This window comes from Dendrobates tinctorius, unplaced genomic scaffold (genome assembly GCF_039654945.1).
Source record: "Dendrobates tinctorius isolate UK_male_01 unplaced genomic scaffold, ASM3965494v1 ptg000138l, whole genome shotgun sequence".
Taxonomy (NCBI): Eukaryota; Metazoa; Chordata; class Amphibia; order Anura; family Dendrobatidae; genus Dendrobates; species Dendrobates tinctorius.
Genome location: NW_027361806.1, coordinates 3,999,790 through 4,020,879, shown reverse-complemented (window position 1 = coordinate 4,020,879; position 21,090 = coordinate 3,999,790). Strand labels below are relative to the sequence as shown.

Genomic DNA, 21,090 nt, shown 5'->3' with positions numbered 1-21,090 from the left:
GTGCACTGCGATGCGATCTTCGCACCGACTGACCCAGCACCTCTCCTGACCTGAGCCTGACAGCTGCATAGAAATACATCAATCTGTCACTCAGGTCAGGAGAGGTGCAGGGCCAGCCTGTGCCCTTACACTTTTACCTCCATAGAGAAAAGATCTTCAGCAGGTGATACATGGCAGATTTTCACCTTAAATTTAACACGTGAAAATAAAAAATAAAGTTAAAAAACAAAAAGACAGCGATCTTTAGCATCCTGGTCAAACCTGCAGTGTAGACCTAGCCTTCAAGAAAGTGAGTTCAGGCTGAGTGATGCCACCAAAGAGACATCACTAAAAGGGAATCTGTCACTGGAAGATGCAGGCCTATGTAAATGGCCTGGTCCGATGGGGGGGGGTGTTTCTTTTTTCTCCACCCCATCCATGGCCCCCGTCCACGGTATTCTTCATCTTTCGTGCGTGCGCAAAGCAATCTTGCTTCTCGCACACACAGTATGCTTTGCCCAACTGCGGACAAAGCCGAAAATCATTACTGCGCATGCGCCGGTACACTATGTCCTGGAACACAGAGAAATACTTCGGGACATACTGCGTGTGCGAGAAGCAAGATTGCTTTGCGCATTCGCGAAAGATGAAGAGCGCGGACGGGGGCTACGGATGGGGTGGAGAAAAAGAAGAAACACCGCCCATCGGACCGGACCCAGGCCATTTACATAGGCCTGCAACTTCCAGCGACAGATTCCCTTTAAGGGACACAAACTTTTTTTTTTTAAAATAAACTTTATCTGGAGAAGAAAGTAGATTTGCATATACAATCTATAAGACATTTATATAACTACATCGTAGAGATGGGTTATCAAAATAATATATATTAACAAAAAAAATCTGGGAAATACATACTTGCCATATAGTGGTATGTAAAAGCTTGGGCACCCCTGGTCAAAATTACTATTATTGTGATAAAAAAAAAGTGACAGATTCCCTTTAACTGGACTATCAGCTGCCGGCATTGACATCAGGGGCTTATCTACAGCATTCTGTAATGCTGTTGATAAGCCCCCGATGTAACCTGAAAGAGAAGAAAAACATGTTAGATTATACTCATCGGAGGGGGCGGTCTGGTCAGACGCCTCCCATCTTCATACGATGCCATCCTCTTCTTCCATTCTTGTAGTGGCTCTGGAGCACTGCTCTGCCCTGTTGAGGGCAGAGCAGAGTCCTGCAGTGCGCAGGCGTCAGGAGAGGTCAGACGCCTGCACACTGCAGTATTCTGCTCTGCCCTCAACATGGCAGAGCAGTGTGCCGGAACCACTACAAGAAGGGAAGAAGAGGACGGCATCATATGAAGATGGGAGGCGTCTGACCAGACCGACCCCTCCGGTGAGTATAATCTAATGTGTTTTTCTTCTCTTTCAGGTTACATCGGGAGCTTATCTACAGCATTACAGAATGCTGTAGATAAGCCCCTGATGTCAATGCTGGCAGCTGATAGTCCAAAAACAAGTGTGACAGATTCCCTTCAACTGATCACAATAATAGTAATTTTGACAAGGGGTGCCCAAACTTTTACATGCCACTGTATCCACGACAGAAAATAAAACCTCAATTCTTTACACTGAAATCTTTATCCAGAACTGGAAAATCTAAACAATTTCTTACAATCATCATCTGCAGATTCCTGCACTGTAGATGTGAGTAGGACGCCTTTACGTCTGATGTCTGTCAGTCAGGAACCTGATAAAGTGGAATGATGAGCTCCGGAGAGTTCTGATGTTGGAGCTTGTAATCGGTCCACTGGTAAATCTCTGCGAGAAGGGGAGACCAGTGACTTTTGCAAGATCAGCCCTACACAGGGTACAATGGCTGTAGTGTCAGGGTTGGGGCAGACCATCCCTTCCACATAATTGTGACCCCCTGATCTATAACTCAGGAGTCTCCGCTTGAGATCAGCCTCATCTTCTGCATGTGAGCTCGGGATGACTTAGAGAAGACGCTCTTGACGATCTGCAGGGGAACGTTTTTCCCACTTAGATAGATTTTATTAAGACAGTTTGGGAGGGAAAAGGAAGCTGAGGAGTCCGAGCCCTTCTCCTTCTTCAGCATCCACACATAGGCCATGATGTAACCAGTCATGAAAGCATCAAACCCAGCTCTGTGAGTTCCTGACTCCGTTGATGGCGGCGGCAACTTGGCGACAGCTCCATGGTTGTTGGTGGAGGAGTCCTGCAATAATGGGGCGACTGATTCTCTCAGAGGTTGTGTGGTCTTCTCAAGACCTTCTGGCTGTTGGCACAGGTCTGAGGGCACACTCTCTGGAATGCTCTTGGCACCATCTTGGCTTTCATCCATTTGACCATCCACATTATTAGTCAGGGTAGATTCTGAAGCCCCCATCTCCCCCTGCTCTGGATCACTGGCTTTACGAAAGACCCCAGGGCTTTGCTTACTGGGGGGCTCAGTTTCCATATCCATAGATGCTACCACTGCAGCTGCTTTCTTTCTCTTACGTCGTCTTGTCTTTTTTTCCGCTTTATATTTCTCATCCTCCTCGATGATCAGGTCGATATTGTGGGACTGTGGGCACTTTATCCCATTGGGACACCAGCCGTAGGCCTTAGAGAAAAAATAAATAAATCAGACATGGCAGTGTAGTGGCAGAAGTGCACTCCCAAAAAATAAAAACCCTCTAGTGGTATTCCTAATGTCAAACTTGTGTGCCCATTACCAGGCTGTCCTAAAGTCAGATAAAACACGGACAGATGAATACAATTTACACTTGTCTTCTGGGGGTCCAGGGTGCAAATCCCACACTCCAAACACATACTGATAGGGATATAGAATGTGGGGACAGTGAGGATGAGTGGAAACTCCTGTGAAATATGATGGCACTATATAAGTGAGTAAATTAATTCACTGACTGTTGTATAATTAAGAGTGTATAGAATTAGCAAATTGGTTCACAGAAATTACATAAGAGACTCCTGACATGGCTGGAGACCAGGGATAAAGGCATCTTCAGATGTGGCACATTAGACGACGGTCTATAAATGCATTATAGTTGTACTGCTGGAGTAGCCTGCCCCCTCTAACTATACTGGCAAAACCAAGCAAGAGCTTAGGCCTCTTTCACACTTCAGTTTTTTACAGTCAGTCACAATCCGCCAGGTTTTGAAAAAAACGGATCCTCAATTTTCTTTTGAGGATCCGTTTTTTTCCCCCATTGAATTTCATTAGTGGCGGATCCTGACGGATTGCTGTCCTTTGCATCAGTTTTTGTGAGGATCCGCCATAATGTTGCGGTCCGTTTCCATCCTCAAAGATTTTGTAACGGAGCTTGTAACGTTTTTTTTCCCAGCGGATCCTCCAGACACTGAATTAACCCGAACTTCTGTCTGGGTGCCGGACCAAAAAAAAAAAAAAAAAAGTCTCTCTCCGTTTCCTTTAAATTTCCTCATTTTCAGGATCCGTCTGAAAACGGATCCTGTGCCATCCGTTCACATCAGTTGAGAACGGATCCGCTTTTCCGCCTTTTTGGCGGATTGTAACTGATGCAAATAACTGAAGTGTGAAAGAGGCCTTAGGAGGAGGGTGGTGGACCGGTGACATTATCAATGCACAAGATATCCATCTCCAGACATGTCAGGGAGAAACATGGGGGTAGCTTGGAGGGTTCTGAAGTAGTTGCACCATCAGTGAGGAGAGGTGGTTGGGACTGGAAGATCCTACGAAAAGAAGCAAAATGGATTTATTGGATGAATAGTGTCACAACCAATGGGTTTAATCAACTTCAATTTGGGTTCTCTCTATGAATCAGTCTGCTGCACCCCTAATTTGTTGCAACCCCTCTGCCGCTCCCTTCCACCATAACAGTTTTCCTACAACCCTTATCTGCTTAGGATCTGTGCAATCATCTATCCACCGCTTCGTATTGCTCTTATTTGATCTGTCCAGTCAATGAGCCCACTGACCTAGATGGCTGATGGTAAACGTGGCATCTTGTGCTCTATCAATATCTACACACGGCAATGTCTCTATTGTTACTTTATTATCGAATGTTTTTTCCCTCATATTGATAAACAATGGTGATAGGCAAATATCCCTTCTATTCTCCAGCGTAGAGTATTTGCCTGTCATCTCTGGGACTACTCTGCTTCTGTTTGAGTAATTCTGGGGAATTATATTTAAATACCTTTCATTGATATGCAAAAGAAAAAAAAAAGTATAATATAAAATCTACACTATACAGTGGGGAAAACAAGTATTTCATACGCTGCCGATTTTGCAGTTTTCCCACCTACAAAGAATGGAGAGGTCTGTAATATTTATCGTAGGTACACTTCACCTGTGAGAGACAGAATCTGAAAATAAAAACCAAGAAAGCACATGATTTTTTTTTTTTTTTTTAAACAAGTAACAAGTTCAATCACACTCCAACCTCTCCATCATGGCCAAGACCAAAGAGCTGTCTAAGGACACCAGGGACAACATTGTAGACCTGCACAAGGCTGATATGGGCTACAGGACAATAGGTAAGCAGCTTGGTGAAAAGACAACAACTGTTGGCGTAATTATTAGAAAATGGAAGAATGACTGTGAATCTTCCTCCGTCTGGGGCTCCATGCAAGATCTCACCTCGTGGGGTAAGGATGATTCTGGGAAAGGTCAGGAATCAGCCGAAAACTACACAGGAGGATCTGGTCAATTACTTGAAGAGAGCTGAGACCACCAGCTCAAACATTACCATTAGTAACACACTACGCAGTCATGGATTAAAATCCTGCAGGGCAAGAAAAGGTCCCCCTGCTCACACCAGCACATGTCCAGGTCAGGATGACGTTTGCCAATGACCATCTGGATGATTCAGAGGAGGCATGTGAGAAGGACATGTGGTCAGATGAGACCAAAATAGAACTGTTTGGTATCAACTCAACTTGCTGTATATGGAGGAAAAAGGATAAGTACAACCTCAAGAACACCGTGCCACCCGTGAAGCATGGTGGGGGAAACATCATACTTTGGGGGGTGCTTTTCTGTACAGGAGACAGGACAACTGTACCGTATTGAAGGAGGGATGAATGGGGTCATGTATTGTGAGATTTTGGCCAATAACCTCCTTCCCTCTGTAAGAGCATTGAAGATGTGTCGTGGCTGGGTCTTCCAGCATGACAATGACCCCAAATACACAAGGGCAACTAAGGAGTTGCTCAGTGAGAAGCATTTCAAGATCCTGGAGTGGCCTAGTTAGTCTCCAGGCCTGAACCCAACAGAAAATCTTTGGAGGGAGCTGAAACTCAATGTTGCCCAGCAACACCACCAAAACCTGAAAGATCTGGAGAAGATCTGTATGGAGGAGGGGGCCAAAATCCCTGCTGCAGTGTGTGCAAACCTGGTCAAGAACTACAGGAAACGTCTGACCTCTAATTGCAAACAAAAGTTTCTGTATCAAATATTAAGTTCTGTTTTTATATTGTATCAAATACTTAATTTGCATTTTATTGCATGTAATAATCATGATGTGATTTTCTGGATTTTTTAAGACTTTCACAGGTGAAGTGTACCTACGATAAAAATTACAGACTTCTCCATTCTTTGTAGGTGGCAAAAAAACTGGCAAAAATCAGCAGTGTATCAAATACTTTTATTTCCTACCTGTATCCGCATGCTCCAGCATACTGTATATACCATCTCACATGGGAGCGCCGTGTTTTCAGCTCTAGTGAATTGTTTAGATATTATACTACAGCAGTGGTAACCAACCTTCCTGACCTTGAGAGCCACATTCAGCTGAGAGAGGGTCATATCCAGGTACTGCCCCCCTCACAGCAGTAGCAACCAAAGCCCCCATTATGGGTGCAATGATAACGAAAGCTTTTCCACAGAAATAATCCCGCAGCAAAATACCAAGATCCAAGGGTTCCCCCAATACCAACATTCAGTTTTCTCCCAACACACTGTTACATCCAGCTTCTAGCGTCTCCTCCTACAGGTAGTATCATCCCGTCTCCAGCCTACCATTCTCAAATTATCTCTAAACCCCCAAGACCAGTGTCTGTGCATCCAGATCTGCTCTTCTGTGCAGGGCTACCCACAAAATTCACCACTTTGAGATTTGCTCTTCAGACCCGTTTCCTAGACCTGGAGCTAATGCACCAAGCTGGCAGACACCCGCGAGCCACAATTCATGGGATTGGGAGCCACATGTGGCTCCCGAGCTACAGGTTGGGGACCCCTGTACTAAAGTATTATATTTTGGCTGGAACGAGGTTCTCTCTCCTTGACTATGCATGGGCCACTGGCTGGAGCGCATAAAGGCTCTACGGGCCGGCAGCAAACTCCAGCCACACAGTATTACATCACTATAGTTGAATGCGCAATACAGTTAGAACGCAAGCGAGTTCCAACATCGCGTCCAGCCAGCGCCATTTCACAATAGAGTGGCACATTTCCTGCGCAATTCAGCTGGAGAGCAAATGCTTCCAGCAGCGACTCACCGCTCCTGCAATATTTCTGGAGCCACTGTCTCTTTGCTTGCTGCACGGCGGGCAGTATCCTGACACCTGTAGCATGACGCCATATTCACCTCTAGCAACCTTCTGGACACCATGGCCGCACATAAGCCGGAGCACCTCATCACTGTATAGGAGCAGCCAGGGTCACATCTAAAAGCTAAGTATCCGTATTTAGTGTGTAATGTGATATTGCTCAGAATGATGGAAAACTGAATATTAGTGCGTCTCTAATGACACACTTCAGGCCTATGAGTATAAGCTTTTATGTAACACCCCTGCTTGTGGGGGCAATTTTTAATCCACTTTATTGCTGCACCCGGGGCCTTCAATAGGGTGGTTTTTGGCCTATACCAGTGGTTCCCAAACTCCAGTCCTCGCGGACCCCAACAGGTCATGTTTTCAGGTTTTCCATAGTGTCACACATGTGAGAGAATTCCTGATGCCTTGATGATACTTCCATCACCTGTGAAATACTAAGGAAATCCTGAAAACATGACCTGTTGGGGTCCACGAGGACTGGAGTTTGGGAACCACTGGCCTATACAGTGGTGTATAAAAGTTTGCACACCACCTGGTCAATATTACTGTTATTGTGAACAGTTAAGCAAGTTGAAGATGAAATGATCTCTAAAAGGCCTAAAGTTAAAGATGACAGATTTCCTTTGTATTTTAGGAAAAAAAAAAAAAAAATCTTGTACATTTTAGAAATAACAAAAAGGAAAATGGCTGGCTGATGCAAAATTTTGGGCAAAAAGTATCACAGCTTGTAAACACTTTTTGTAGCCAGACAAGCCTCTTTCAATTCTTGTTTGAGGGATTTTCATCCATTCTTCCTTGGAGAATTCCTCCAGTTCTGTGAGATTCCTCGGTCGTCTTCCATCCTCTGCTATTTTGAGATCTAGCCGCAGATTTTCAATGATGTTCAGATGAGGACTGTGAGGGCCATTGTAAAACCTTCAGCTTTCACCTTTTGAGGTCGTCTACTGTAGATTTAGTTGTGTGTTTGGGATCATTATCCATTTGTAAAAGTCATCCTCTTTTTACCTTCAGGTTTCTTACAGCTGGTGTTATGTTTGCATCAAGAATTTTATGAAATTTCATTGAATCCATTCTTCCCTCTATCCATGAAATGTTACCTGTGCCATTGGCTACAACACAACCCCAAAGCATGATTGATTCCCCCCCCCCATGCTTAATAGTTGGAGAGACGCTCTTTTCCTGAAATTCTGTGCCCTTTTTTCCCCCCTCTACACACATTTGATCACTGTGGCCAAAAACTTCTAACCTCATCGGTCCACATGACTCGTTTCCAAAATGCATCAGGCTTGTTTAGATGTTCTTTTGCATACTCCCACTGCTGAATTTCATGGTAAGGACACAGGAGAGGTTTTCTTCTGAAGACTCCTGTCAAATTCATATTTTTGCAGGTGTCTGAACAGTAGAAAAATGAGCAACAACTCCAGAGTCTGCTAAATCTTTCTGAAGGTCTTTTTCATTCAAGCGGGGGTTCTGATTTGCCTCTCTAGCAATCCTACAAGCATCGCTCACTGAAGTTTTGCTTAGTCTTCCAGACTTATCTTGACCTCCACTGTTCCTGTTAACTGCCATCTCTAAATTACATTTCTAACTGAGGAAAGGGCAACTTGTAAAAAACTTTGTTATCTTCTTATAGCCTTCTGCTTTGTGGGCCTCCATCATTTTCAGAGTGCTAGGCAGCTGCCTAGAACCCATGACTGCCGTTTTTGGTACAAGGTTAAAGGAGGCTGGGTTTTTATAAAGCTGGGCAATTTACGTCACCTGACCTTTCCTAACGGTGATAGTGAACAAGCCATAACCTTAACAGGCTAATTAAGGTCTGAAATCTTAGTCAAAGTTAATAGGCATTGGCCTCTTCCTTTTTGTAATTTTTAAAATGTAAAAAAAATGACAATATAATTTTTTTGGCCTGAAATACAAAGGAACTTTGTCATCTAACTTTAGGCCTTTTAGAGATATTTCACCTTCAACTTGCTTAACTGTTCACAATAACCAAATTTTGACAAGGGGTGCCCAAACTTTTACATACCACTGTATACAGTAATTGGAGCAGTGATGTTGGTAATGTGATTAGTTATCTTTATTAACTAGTGGTTATCGAGTGACTCTATACATATAGGGCGAGTCTACATTGAGCAGGGGCGCCATTTGCGCTTTGCAGGGTGCCAACAAGCAGCAGTATTTTTCACTCTACCACGTATTGTTCACCAATTTGTCCACAGCAATCAACTATATTATTTCTACTATTTTATCTTTTATTTTTCTAGTTTAATAATTATAAGTTATAAGTAATGTTTTATGTAGTGTAATAAGCGCATAAACTACATAAATGAAAATAAATTGTTGGCCGAACCAGTCAATATCGGCGGATTTCAACAGTCGTTTTAGCTTCTAGCCTGAAATAAATTCCATGACAGCAAACAACGGAGCACGTACAAAGATAAATTCATAAATGAGCAGTTTAGTTGTGCTTGTAAATATAAGTAATTTTACAATTTACTGCTTATTAAAATTTTCAGGCATTATTGAGATAAAAATAATTTTGTTTACAGCTTGTTGCCTTGGAGACCGACCACTGCTGCTAAACAGTAGAAATTGCACAGTTCTCACAAGCTCTTGTTTATTGAGCTTGTAAAGAACTGGTTTGGTAGGTGGCTGGGATCAGTGGAGTGCACCTAATCCCGGGCAGCTTCACAAGCTGGACAGCAGCGGTGGTCGGTCTCCTAGACAAGACGTAAACTGTCAATAACTCAAGAACGGCTGCTACTTTTAATAAACAGTACGTTGAAAAAGTGCTTGTTTTTACAAGAATAACCCGACAATATCCATCTATAAAGATTGGAATGACCCTTTAGGATGGTTTCTATCAATGGACTTACGGAAAACCTATCACAGACGTGAGGAGTGTCGATGCCAGAATTTGATGCTACTGGATCCGGTAGGGAGCACACGCGGTAATCTACATACGCAGTCATGGCGGCCGGGTAGTGACAGAACTCTACGTCCAAGTGCCCGCTGCTGGAGTCCATCAGTCTGCCGTTGTCACGTTTACTGGAAGGGAAATGAACAACAAATTAGTTCACTTACAGAACATGTAAGAAACCGAATAGGATCTGCTGTGCTGGCCCAGAGGGGCGACTATCAGCTCAGTGGGTGAATGGAAAGTGTTATCACTCCAGACCCCAAAAACTTCAAAAATGGATTGATGTGGTTCTATGCAAAGTGCCAAAAAAATACTCATCCTAACAAGGACCTAAACCTGCTCTCGCTGCTGAGAATTTTGTTTCAATGTAACAGTGTAAACCAGGGTTTCCCAACTCCAGTCCTCAAGGCACACCAACAGATCATGTTTTCAGGATTTCCTTAGTATTGCTCAGGTGATAATTGCTTCACCTGTGCAATACAAAGGAAATCCTGAAAACATGATCTGTTGGTGTGCCTTGAGGACTGGAGTTGGGAAACCCTGGTGTAAACGATCCTCTGTCAGCTAAAACACAGCTGGACTTCACCTTTTACCTGTACTGATACATTGTAACAAACCCTCATCTCATCAGTGAGCAGAACGTCAGGACAGGTTTTCAGCACCAGTTTATTCATTCAGGAATGTTTCGATTCAATGACAACAAGTAGGAATCTTGAAACTAGAGCAACTGACTGTTAATTATATTTTACTTATAAAACATAACTAAAAATCAGAAACAGAAAGACCCAGATATATCTTCTAAAAATAAATTACCTATTATAGTGGAAAAATTCCCTATTATCCGACAGGACATCAGGACTATCAGAATTCTGGATTACAGGATCAAACCTGCACTCACCATTTTTTATAAGCGTATTCCAGATAAGAAGCCGTAAAGCGAGCCTCAAACTCAGAGGCGTATTTAGTGTCATAGACTCCGGCCGGGAACATTTCTGACAGGTCTGCGATAAAGTTCACCATTTTGTCGGGGAGATGAGCATAGAAGCACTGATACAGGAAAGCCAAGTCTATGAGGCCATTATGCAGGACAAGCGGCTTTCGGGCCTGGAGAAGCTCAAGGAAGAGAGTGCGGACGCTCTGGAGATGATGATCATCCTCCTGAACAGAAAGGAAATGAGTAAAAATGTTTATATACTTCACATGGATGACAACATTGGAAAGCAGTTACCCTCTTATCAATGGTTTTATACATTATAATTGACTTTAGCGCAATAAATGTCTTATCTGTAAGACCAGAATTATATATGTAAGCACAATATATCGGATATCCCCAGCACAGATAGAGCTACAAGACACAGTTTTGTCTGCCTCCAGCCACCACTAGAGGGAGCTCCCTGTATACAGAGATACACAATACGTTCCTGTCTGCAGCCACCACTAGGGGGAGCTCCCTGTATACAAAGATACATGAGAAGATTCTGTTCTGCAGTCACCACAATGGGCGAAAATCCTGTATATAGAGATACATGATAACTGTTACCTCCGCTGTCACCACCACTGCCCGGGTCCCTGCTGTGAATAGCACACCTCCTCCACAGGAGTCGGAGCCGTGCTATTCGCGACAGGGACCTGGGCAGCGGCGGTGGCAGCGGAGGCGCCGGCAGCAGCAGGGACCCGGGCAGCAGCGGTGGTAACAATAAGATTTTGCCAGCATCCATCACTGGGGGGGGGGGGGGGGGCTCTCTGCACACAGATTTATATACGGCACATCCTATTGAACTCAATCTGACTGTACCATGTAGCTCCTTCTGTGGTGGCCCCAGCCAGAATCTAATGTATCTCTGTATACAGGGAGCACCCCTTAGTGGTGGCTACAGACAGAATCGAATGTAGCTCTGTAAACAGGGACCTCCCCCTAGTGATGGCTACAGGCAGTGTAAATAATGACACACCTGTCTATGCAGGGCATTTGAAGTTCTGTAACAGAAAATGTAAGCTCCAATTCCTATGAAAATTAAATTTATCAGCAAAGAAATGTTAGAATAACTTAAAAAAAGTGATCTATCATTGGTCTGCATTCTAATGTAGAAGGACACTGGTATAAAGGGTTACCCTGTCGTTGCCCTTGTAGTAAGGGATCCCCTGGGAATATTGCTTATTGAAGTCAAAGCCGTGCTGGACAAGGAACTGGACAGACTGAGGTTCTATTGTGTAATCCTCCATACACAGCAGGGTCAGGTTGTAGGTCTGAGACAGGTATGTGTCCTCCCCCTGTATAGTAGAGCAATGGTGTCAACATGCACAACAACAATTGCAACACAATCTTACATAATAACTGAAATCCTCTGTGCAGATTTCTCTTCCACTAAGTGACTTTCAGTCAAAACACTTCTCTTTAGAAATACTCTGTGCTGCTGGGTATTCACACCCCTATATTATACAAATTAAGACCCAATAATCAAAGGCAACTCTCGACCAGTCCCCTAGGCAGACTCTCTCTCTCTCTCTTAGGCCACATTCATATGTTCTGTATTTTACATCAGAATTTGTAAGCCAAAAACCAGGAGTGAGTGAAAAATACAGAAGTGGTGACGTGTTTCCATTATACTTTTCCTCTGATTGTTCCACTCCTGGTTATGGCTACAAATACTGATGTAAAACACTGACCAAATATTGAACGTGTGAATGTGGCCCTAAGCTTTAATTCAGACCCCAAAATATAAACTGCGGTCAACTTCATTATCTTCAGTGCCCATTTGTATGAAATGGTAAAACATCAGAACACTACTCTCCTAAAATATTCTGTGCTGCTGTGGTTCCTGCTCAATTCCCTAAGTTATCCTCAGTATGCAACTTCCCAAAACATCAGCACACTCATCCCTTGAATGAGGAACTGCTGGGAACCTAGTTCATCTCATGATATTACTTCTAAGAACATCGCTCTTCTCACCTAAAATACTCTGTGCTGCTGGTGATCCCGTTCTTATTTTTTTCCCTCGGCCTGTAAACTTCCACAAGATCAGCATACTTCTCTCCTGAAACTCTCTGTGCTGCTGGGAACCCTGCTCCTTTCACTATGTAACTCTCAAAAGATCTGCCCACTCCTCTCCTATAATACTCTGTGCTGCTGGGACGTTTTACCTTTTCTGGGAGAGTTTTGAAGCAGGCAATCCCCAGAGACAGTATGGATCGTGTTCGTGCAGCCAGGCATATTGCTTTATATCGCTCCTCAACACACCTACAAGAAATCAACACCAAGTTATATTTATCAGATTTGCCTTTCACATATAAGAGTTCATTTAGCCAGAGGGACTTGTCCTGCATGGAGGTGTGAACAATTTGGAGGCTGGATAAAGAGGACTATCCCTTTCATCTAATATGGAGCAGTTTGATATTTACTGGAAATTTTTCTGTATTTTAGAGAATATCACCTCTCACAGGTTAAATGTCCAAGACACGTCACTTACTGGTTCAGTAAACTTCTCCGGGATCCCAGCCCACTCAGTTCCTGCAATAAAGGAAGACAAACACATTGGTGCATACCAAGAGACTGAGTTTCAATTTCTCTCTCTTTTTTTTCCCCAGAACTCTACTTGCTGTCAGTAAATGAGAACATTCTTGTTTCCTTCCAAAAAATGATAATGTGCCCTGATCTAAAACTCTTCAGCTGGGCATGCAGTAATAATCCAACTTGGAAAAAACAGGATTTTTGGGTTGCTTACCGTAAAATCTGTTTCTCGGAGCCTTCATTGGGGGACACAGAGACCTTGGGTGTATGCTGCTGCCACTAGGAGGCTGACACTATGCACAAAAAAAAATTAGCTCCTCCTCCGCAGTGTACACCCCACCGACCGGCAGAGAATTCCTCAGTTAGTGAGAAAGCAGTAGGAGAAGTAACAGAATAGGTTGACAACATAAACAACTCAACTGTAACCATTCAACCAAAGTAAGAACAGGAGCTGTAAAACATGGGAGGGTGCTGTGTCCCCCAATGAAGGCTCCGAGAAACAGATTTTACGGTAAGCAACCCAAAAATCCTGTTTTCTCGTTCGCCTTATTGGGGGACACAGAGACCTTGGGACGTCCCAAAGCAGTCCCTGGGGTGGGAAACAAACTTCCATCAGGCCAGCGGACTCACCACCGCTGCCTGCAGAATCAGTCTACCTAGGCTGGCGTCCGCCGAAGCGTAGGTGTGGACTCTGTAGAATTTCACAAACGTGTGAACCGATGACCATGTTGCAGCTTTGCAAAGCTGCAGTGCGGAAGCTCTGTGGCGCACCGCCCAGGAGGCACCCACTGCTCGAGTAGAGTGGGCCCTGATACTCGGAGGGGCTCCGCGACGCTTAACACGGTAGGCTTCCAGGATAGCCGATCTGATCCAGCGAGCAATGGTGGCTTTTGACGCCGGGTGACCTTTCCGCGCTCCATCAGGGATAATGAAAAGAGACTCTGTCTTTCGCAGGGAAGTCGTCCTAGACAGATAGACTCTTACCGCCCTAACCAGGTCCAGCTTGTTCAAGGACCGCTCTCGGGGATGAGTTGGATTCGGACAAAGGGACGGTAGCACGATATCCTCGTTGAGGTGAAACGAGGACACCACCTTCGGAAGAAACGAGGGCGGAGGCCGCAGAACTACCTTATCCTGGTGGAGAACCAGAAAGGGAGAGCGGCACGAAAGAGCTGCCAATTCCGACACGCGCCGGACGGAGGTGATGGCCACCAGAAAGGCTACCTTCCAAGAAAGGAGAGAAAGGGAAATATCCCTGAGGGGTTCAAAGGGCGGACCTTGCAGAACCTCAAGAACCAGATTAAGATCCCATGGATCCACGGGCGCCCGGTACGGCGGGACCGTGTGAGCCACGCCCTGAAGAAAGGTCTTAACCTGAGGACGGGAAGCCAACGTTTTCTGAAACAGAATGGACAGCGCCGAAACTTGACCCTTCAGGGAACTGAGGGCAAGCCCCGCATCCAATCCTGCCTGAAGAAACGCTAGGACTGAAGGGAGCGAAAAGGACATGGGCGCGACGTCATTGGTCTCACACCAAGTGAAATAGGCCTTCCAAGTACGGTAGTAAATCTTGGAAGATGATGGCTTTCTGGCTCGGATCATGGTCTGAATTACGTGGTCGGAAAATCCTGCTCGTTTCAGAACCTCGGTCTCAACAGCCACGCCGTTAAATTGAGCGGCCGAGAATTGGGGTGGCAAATCGGACCCTGAGACAGCAGATCTGTTCTGTCTGGAAGCTTCCAGGGGGCGTCCGCGAGAAGGTTGACAATGTCCGCGAACCAAGACCTTCTGGGCCAATTCGGGGCGATGAGAATGACCGGAAGTCCTTCTGCCTTGATCTTCTTCAACAGCTTGGGAAGAAGAGGCAGAGGAGGGAACAGGTAGGGAAGTTCGAACTGGGACCAAGGAACGGCCAGGGCGTCGGCGCCCACTGCCAGAGGGTCCCGAGACCTGGACACGAATTGTGGGACTTTCCTGTTGAGGCGAGACGCCATGAGGTCTACATCCGGGGTTCCCCACCGAAGGCAGAGCAGATGAAACACTTCCGGATGTAGGGACCATTCTCCCGCCGCGAGACCCTCGCGGCTGAGAAAATCGGCGGCCCAGTTGTCTACGCCGGGAATGTGAACCGCGGAAATTGTCGGAACAGAAATCTCCGCCCAACGAAGAATCTTGGACACCTCCACCAGGGCTGAAACACTCCGTGTTCCCCCTTGGCGGATGACATATGCCACCGCTGTGGCGTTGTCTGTCTGAATCCGTACCGGCAGTCCCTTGAGGAGCCTTTCCCAGTGGACCAGAGCAAGATGGATCGCTCGAATCTCCAGAACGTTGATTGGTAGCGCTGATTCCCGATCCGACCATCGACCCTGAACAGTGTGGTTGCGGAACACAGCACCCCAACCGAGGAGACTGGCATCTGTGGTTACTATCTGCCAGTGAATGGGAAGGAAGGATCGACCCGATAGAATGAGAGGTGACGACAACCACCAGTTGAGAGACCGCTTGATCCGGTAAGAAAGATGGACAGGGCGATCCAGGGACCGAGGCGACCTGTTCCACTTCGACAGAATGGCCTGCTGGAGAGGCCTGGCGTGAAATTGGGCAAAGGGAACTGCCTCTATCGCCGCGACCATCTTTCCCAGGACCCTCATGGCTGTACGGAGGGATGGGAATCGCGAGGTCTGCAGCGATCGTACTTCCTGCTGCAGAGAGAGAGAATCTTTTCTTGTGGGAGAAAGACCCTTGACCGACGAGTGTCGAACAGAAGACCTAGAAAGACCAGGCGTTGGGTAGGAACCAGACAGGACTTTTTCCTGTTGACGATCCACCCGAAATTGGAAAGAGTGTCCAGGACGATTGACAAACTTTGGTGAGCCTGTTGGAATGAGGGAGCCTTGATCAGAATATCGTCTAGGTACGGGAAAAGAACGAGGCCTCTGACTCTCAACAAAGCCATCAACGCAGCCATGATCTTCGTGAAGACTCTGGGAGCGGTGGCAAGACCGAAGGGCAGTGCGACAAACTGGTAGTGGTGCTGTCGAATCGCAAAGCGCAGGAACTTTTGATGTCCGGAGAAAATTGGAACATGTAAATAGGCATCTTGGATGTCTATTGAGCACATGAACTCCTGCTCCTCCATGGAGGCGATGACCGAGTGAAGCGACTCCATGCGGAAGTGGCGAAGGCGGACCCTCTTGTTGAGCAGCTTGAGATCCAAGATGGGTCGAACTGCGCCGTCTTTTTTCGGCACTACAAACAGGTTCGAGTAGAACCCCGTGAAGCGCTCCGATTCGGGAACGGGCACAATCACCCCGGAACTGAGGAGAGCAGCGATAGCTGTAGAGAACCCCGGGATCAAGGCTGGATCCTTTGGAGGCCGGGATTCGAAGAAACGATCCCGTGGGAGAGAGACAAACTCTATCTTGTATCCTGAGGATACAACCTCCCTGACCCAGGCGTCCTCCACGGCGGCCAGCCAAACGTCCCTGAAGGAAAGAAGTCGACCTCCCAATTGGAAAGGCCCCTCGCGTGCCCGATGATAGTCATGCTGAAGTAGACCGTCCAGATCTAGATCTGAACGGTCTGCCCTGGGAGGAGTGGGGTCGCCAGGAAGGAGTGGGTCTGAAGGAAACTTTCTTTCTCTCCTGGCGAGCCTGCGGTCTCTGTTGGCTGGAGGAGTTGTCCGCCGTATTGAAACGGCGGAAAGTCCGAAAGGGTCGAAACTGACGCCTTAGTGGGGGTCTGCGAGGCTTGGACTGAGGGAGGAGTGAACTCGTGCCTCCGGTGGCGTCCTTAATAATCTGGTCCAATTGGGACCCAAAGAGGCGCACCCCCTGAAAGGGCAGGTTAGTGAGGGACTTTTTTGAAGACAAGTCCGCTTGCCATGCCTTTAGCCAAATTGTACGTCGAATTGCAATAACGTTGCTTGACGCCTGAACTGCACAGGATGCAGCATCCAAGGAAGCGGAGAGAAGATAGTCCCCAGCATGGGAGATCTGATTGGCGAGATTGGCCAAATACTCCGGTTGCGCCTTATCTAAGATGCCCTGCCGAAGGTCGTCTGCCCACGTGGTTATGGTCTTTGCTGTCCAGGATGAAGCAAAGATTGGACACACCGCCGCTGAAGCCGCTTCAAAGGCAGACTTCGCCAGGGATTCTACAATCCTGTCATTAGAATCCTTTAGGGACGCCACGCCTGAAAGCGGGAGAACCGTGTTATTGGATAGCCTGGACACGGGCGGATCGACTGAGGGAGAGGCCGACCAGTTGTCCGTGAGCTCTTTAGCAAATGGGTAGAGTATGCCGAGACGTTTTCCTCTTTGAAAGCGTCTGGTCGGATCCTCTCTTTCCTTGGTAAAAATTTTCCCAAACTGGGAATGGAAAGGAAAAACCCTGGAGGGAGTTTCTGCCCGTCTGAACGAAACCTCCTGATCTGAGGATTTCGCAGGGGAGTCAGCAATATCGAAGGTATGATGGATCGCAGCAATGAGGTCCTGCACTGTGACCTTCATGCTTGCATCCTGGTCTGAATCCAGCTCTAAAATCCCCTCAGATGACCTGTCCGAAAGCGCTTCCCCTGACTCGGGAGAGGAGGCCCGAGAGGGAGGCTGGTGAGAAGGGCTATGCAGTGAGATGGGACTAGGAGAGGATTCCGGCTGGGAATCTTGCCTGGGTCTTTTGCGACTACCGCTGGCTGATTCAGATGGAACAATTTGGGACCTGCTTGGCCCTGCTGAAGAGTCCAGGGGCAACTTATCAAGAACGGCCACCAGGGACTGAGACACCCTGGTGAGGTCTGCCACTGATTGAGATAGCGAGGAGGCCCAGCCAGGCATGGGGGGCTCACTCTCACCTGGGGCCGAAGATGGCTCCTGGACGGCGTCAGGCTGAATTGGATTGCTACAATCCAGGCAGAGGGGAGTGGACTGGCCTGAGGGAAGTTTGCGATTGCACGAAGAACATGCAAAGTACTTGACTAAAGTGCAGGGGGGGGCGGTAGAGCGGGTACGATCAGACTTAGACATAGTGAAAAGCTGAGGTAATGCCGGAAGGTTGGGGGACAGAGGGCGGAGAAGGGTCAGTCTGCAGTGCAGAGCTACTCACGGTCCGGTGTCCCCAGAAGCGATGCTCTGCGACCTGTCAGTGGATGCAGGTCAGAGCGAAATCCGGCCGACAGCCCTCCTGACAAAAAACCAGCTGGAGAAGATGATGTCCAGTGAGGAGTTGGTGCCCGGCTAACAGGCTGGGAAAATGGCGCCGTCCTGAGAAAAAGCGCGCCTTAGGAGAGGAAGGGCGGAGCACCACGCAGGGTTAATGATTCACCGCCCTCTAGCCAATGACAGGCTGGGCAGGTGAAGGACAGGCGGTGGGAGGGCCTGGGAAGAGCGGGAGAGAAGCCCGCTTAGAAGAAAGGGGCGGAGGGCGTGGCCGCGACGCAGCGGTAGGCCCGAACTGAAGCCGGGGCCTAAATTAGTTGCGGCGGCCGCCTGTCAGCAGGGGGTCGGCACGGAGGTCCGAAAAAGAGGGACGCCGCAGACGCAAGTCGCTCCCAATAGGGAAAAAAAAAAAAAAACCCTGTGCTCCCTGTCCCCAGAAAAGGGGGGGGGGATGCCCGGCAACATTGAGCTGCCTATAGCCTTGTGGCGACTGCGAGCGACCGCAGCGCCTACAACCGGGTTCCCCTGTGCCATTGAAGAGGTGACCGTCGGGAATGGGCAGCCAGGAAAATAAATATGAAGCCGGGGCCTAATACTCACCCATCCACGATCCATTACCTGTCTGAAGAAGTCTTTGCGTCTCATCCAACCGACAGGCTCTGGTAGGCGAGTGGGAGGGAGACTGGCGACAAGGACCCCTGGAGTCGCTGGCACGTCTTGGTGTCGGCGTCCGTCTGGCTGGTCCTGCCGCGGAGAACTGCAAGGATACGGGGTGGCAGTACACGCCGTACTTGCAGACTCCATGTGGGAGTACAGATGTGACTTTTCACTCTGTATCCCTCCGTAGAACCTGAAAAGGAACGACGCACGACGAGGTAGATATGGGTCTAATAAAAGACCCGTGTCCACCTCCTACTGACACTAAGCTAAACTGAGGAATTCTCTGCCGGTCGGTGGGGTGTACACTGCGGAGGAGGAGCTAATTTTTTTTTGTGCATAGTGTCAGCCTCCTAGTGGCAGCAGCATACACCCAAGGTCTCTGTGTCCCCCAATAAGGCGAACGAGAAATAGAAAAGAACACTGATTGCAGCAATTTTTTTTTAACCTAAGCCATTTTCCGAACAGCAAGCAGTTCTTCATACAAATATAAAAAATACTGATTTTAAGTGAAGCTCCTTTGTGTTCCCACACACTACGATGCCCCCACATAAGCAAACTATGGTGCCACCGCTCTCCTATGCGGAACACCCCGCACAATTAACTCCTGCCAGTAAATCCACCCTCACAAGCTCGATTTTGCAGTCATCTTCTCAGCAGTGGTTTTCTGCCGCTGAGCCGCCTCTGCTGTCACCATGGCTGAAGGATATGCAGGGAAGAACGAGCGAACATCAGCATTTACGTGTTTCAGATCTCGCAGCACCCTTAAAGGGGTATTCCCATTACCAAGATCCTAGCCCAACATGTGGTAAATGTAAAAATAATAATTCCATGTTGCAAGTATGAGAAAATTATTATAATTACACTAGAACTTGCACTGAACACCAGGCTTCTATGGGTCCAAAACGGTTTTGCACCCGTAGAAGCACCGTGTTCAATGCGAACCGTCCGTCGTCCATCTTACACATATCCCTGCATCCCCTGCCTGCCGCCGCTTATTTGCCTAAAGATTAAATAAAGGACTGAATTTATTTAAAGAAATGGTGAGTGCCGCATTTTTCTCATACTTGCAACATGGACTTTGAATATTTATCCTGCTGAGCACCACCTGCATCTCTTTATAAATAGTGACAACTCAAAGGTGCAGTACTTTGTCTCCATAGAATGTGATGTGGAGCCTTGGACATTCTAATGCAATAATAATAGCTAATACTTCCAATTTGAAAAGTTGTGTAGTTCTTCTGATTTTGCTATGTCTCTTTCCTTATGTGCAGGCACTACATTATGTATCCACGGTTACGACCACTGAAATAGTGAAAATTAGCTGGTTGCTAGTGGTTGTAACCATGGATACCTAATGCAATGCCTGCACATAAGGAAAGAGTCATAGCAAATCAAAAGAACTATACTACATTTCTAATTGGAGGCATTTGCTAATATTTTTATTATTACACCTACTACATAGCGGGATAAGAGCTTGGAGATGGGAACACCCCTTTTCATCAGGCTTGTTTGTTAGAGCCAAATTTCTCTCCTTTCACAAGTCTGCAGTCACACAGAGTCACTGCAGACTTGTCATTTTAGACAGAACAAACCCTTTAACCATGCAATGTGCGTCCCGACTCAATGTGGAAACCATCGGGCTGCTGGACTGGAATGTGCCCGATTCTTTAGCTGAGAGGAGATAGCAGCTGTTAGATATCTCAGGTGGTGACAGACTCTCTCTCCTCTCCCTATTCAGAAAACATGGACGCTCAACTGAGCGGCTCGTGCACATGTCATCAGTGGTTTTGTGTGCATTCAGACGACTTTATCCTCAGTCACACCGTAATTTCCCCACCATAACTATAATGATGGTGCGGCCTGTGGGAGGAAGCGTCACCTACAGTGTCCACGGCGATAAACGTGGACGTCTTCAGTGCCAGTAATATGGACGGCCAGAGCTCGCCAAAATTATCATTGTGAACGTCGATCACCGGGATCTTCAGAGTCGTCATCTTCACCTGAGAAACGCAGAAAATCAGCACAAATAATCAGAGAGCCTACCCCCTGCTGCCACCCGGCGGGAGGAGCAGTGAGGCCTGGGCTGCGGAGCGTCTCACAGCTGCACGTGTTTCTATGCGAAATATATTCAGACAGATTAATCAATGTCTGAAGAAAAACCACCCACCATAAACCTCACAGGAAGCTACAGCTTCAATCCCGACCGCTACAGCTTCATTTCCGGCGCACGCTAATGACGTTAGATCACGTGCTCCTTGTTGGTACTAATGAGTCCTGTTATTGGATGGTTAACACATCAGT

At 47.0% G+C, this 21,090-nt stretch overlaps 1 protein-coding gene across 2 annotated transcripts; it reads right to left on the bottom strand.

Moving 5' to 3' along the window:
- Nucleotides 1-1,262: 1,262 nt before the first annotated feature.
- TOE1 (target of EGR1, exonuclease) lies at nucleotides 1,263-21,073 on the bottom strand. Of its 2 annotated transcripts, XM_073544434.1 has the most exons (8): nucleotides 20,957-21,073; nucleotides 20,673-20,789; nucleotides 12,930-12,970; nucleotides 12,604-12,700; nucleotides 11,575-11,733; nucleotides 10,361-10,620; nucleotides 9,419-9,590; nucleotides 1,263-2,607 (listed from the first exon to the last, which is right to left on the bottom strand). In XM_073544434.1, the coding sequence occupies exons 1-8, from the start codon at nucleotides 20,957-20,959 to the stop codon at nucleotides 1,921-1,923; spliced, it is 1,536 nt and encodes a 511-aa protein (XP_073400535.1). In that variant the 5' UTR covers nucleotides 20,960-21,073; the 3' UTR covers nucleotides 1,263-1,920. The 2 variants fall into 2 exon arrangements, with proteins under 2 accessions (XP_073400535.1, XP_073400536.1); XM_073544435.1 differs by lacking the exon at nucleotides 20,957-21,073 and having other exon boundaries at nucleotides 20,673-20,924.
- Between the last annotated feature and the right edge of the window lie 17 nt (nucleotides 21,074-21,090).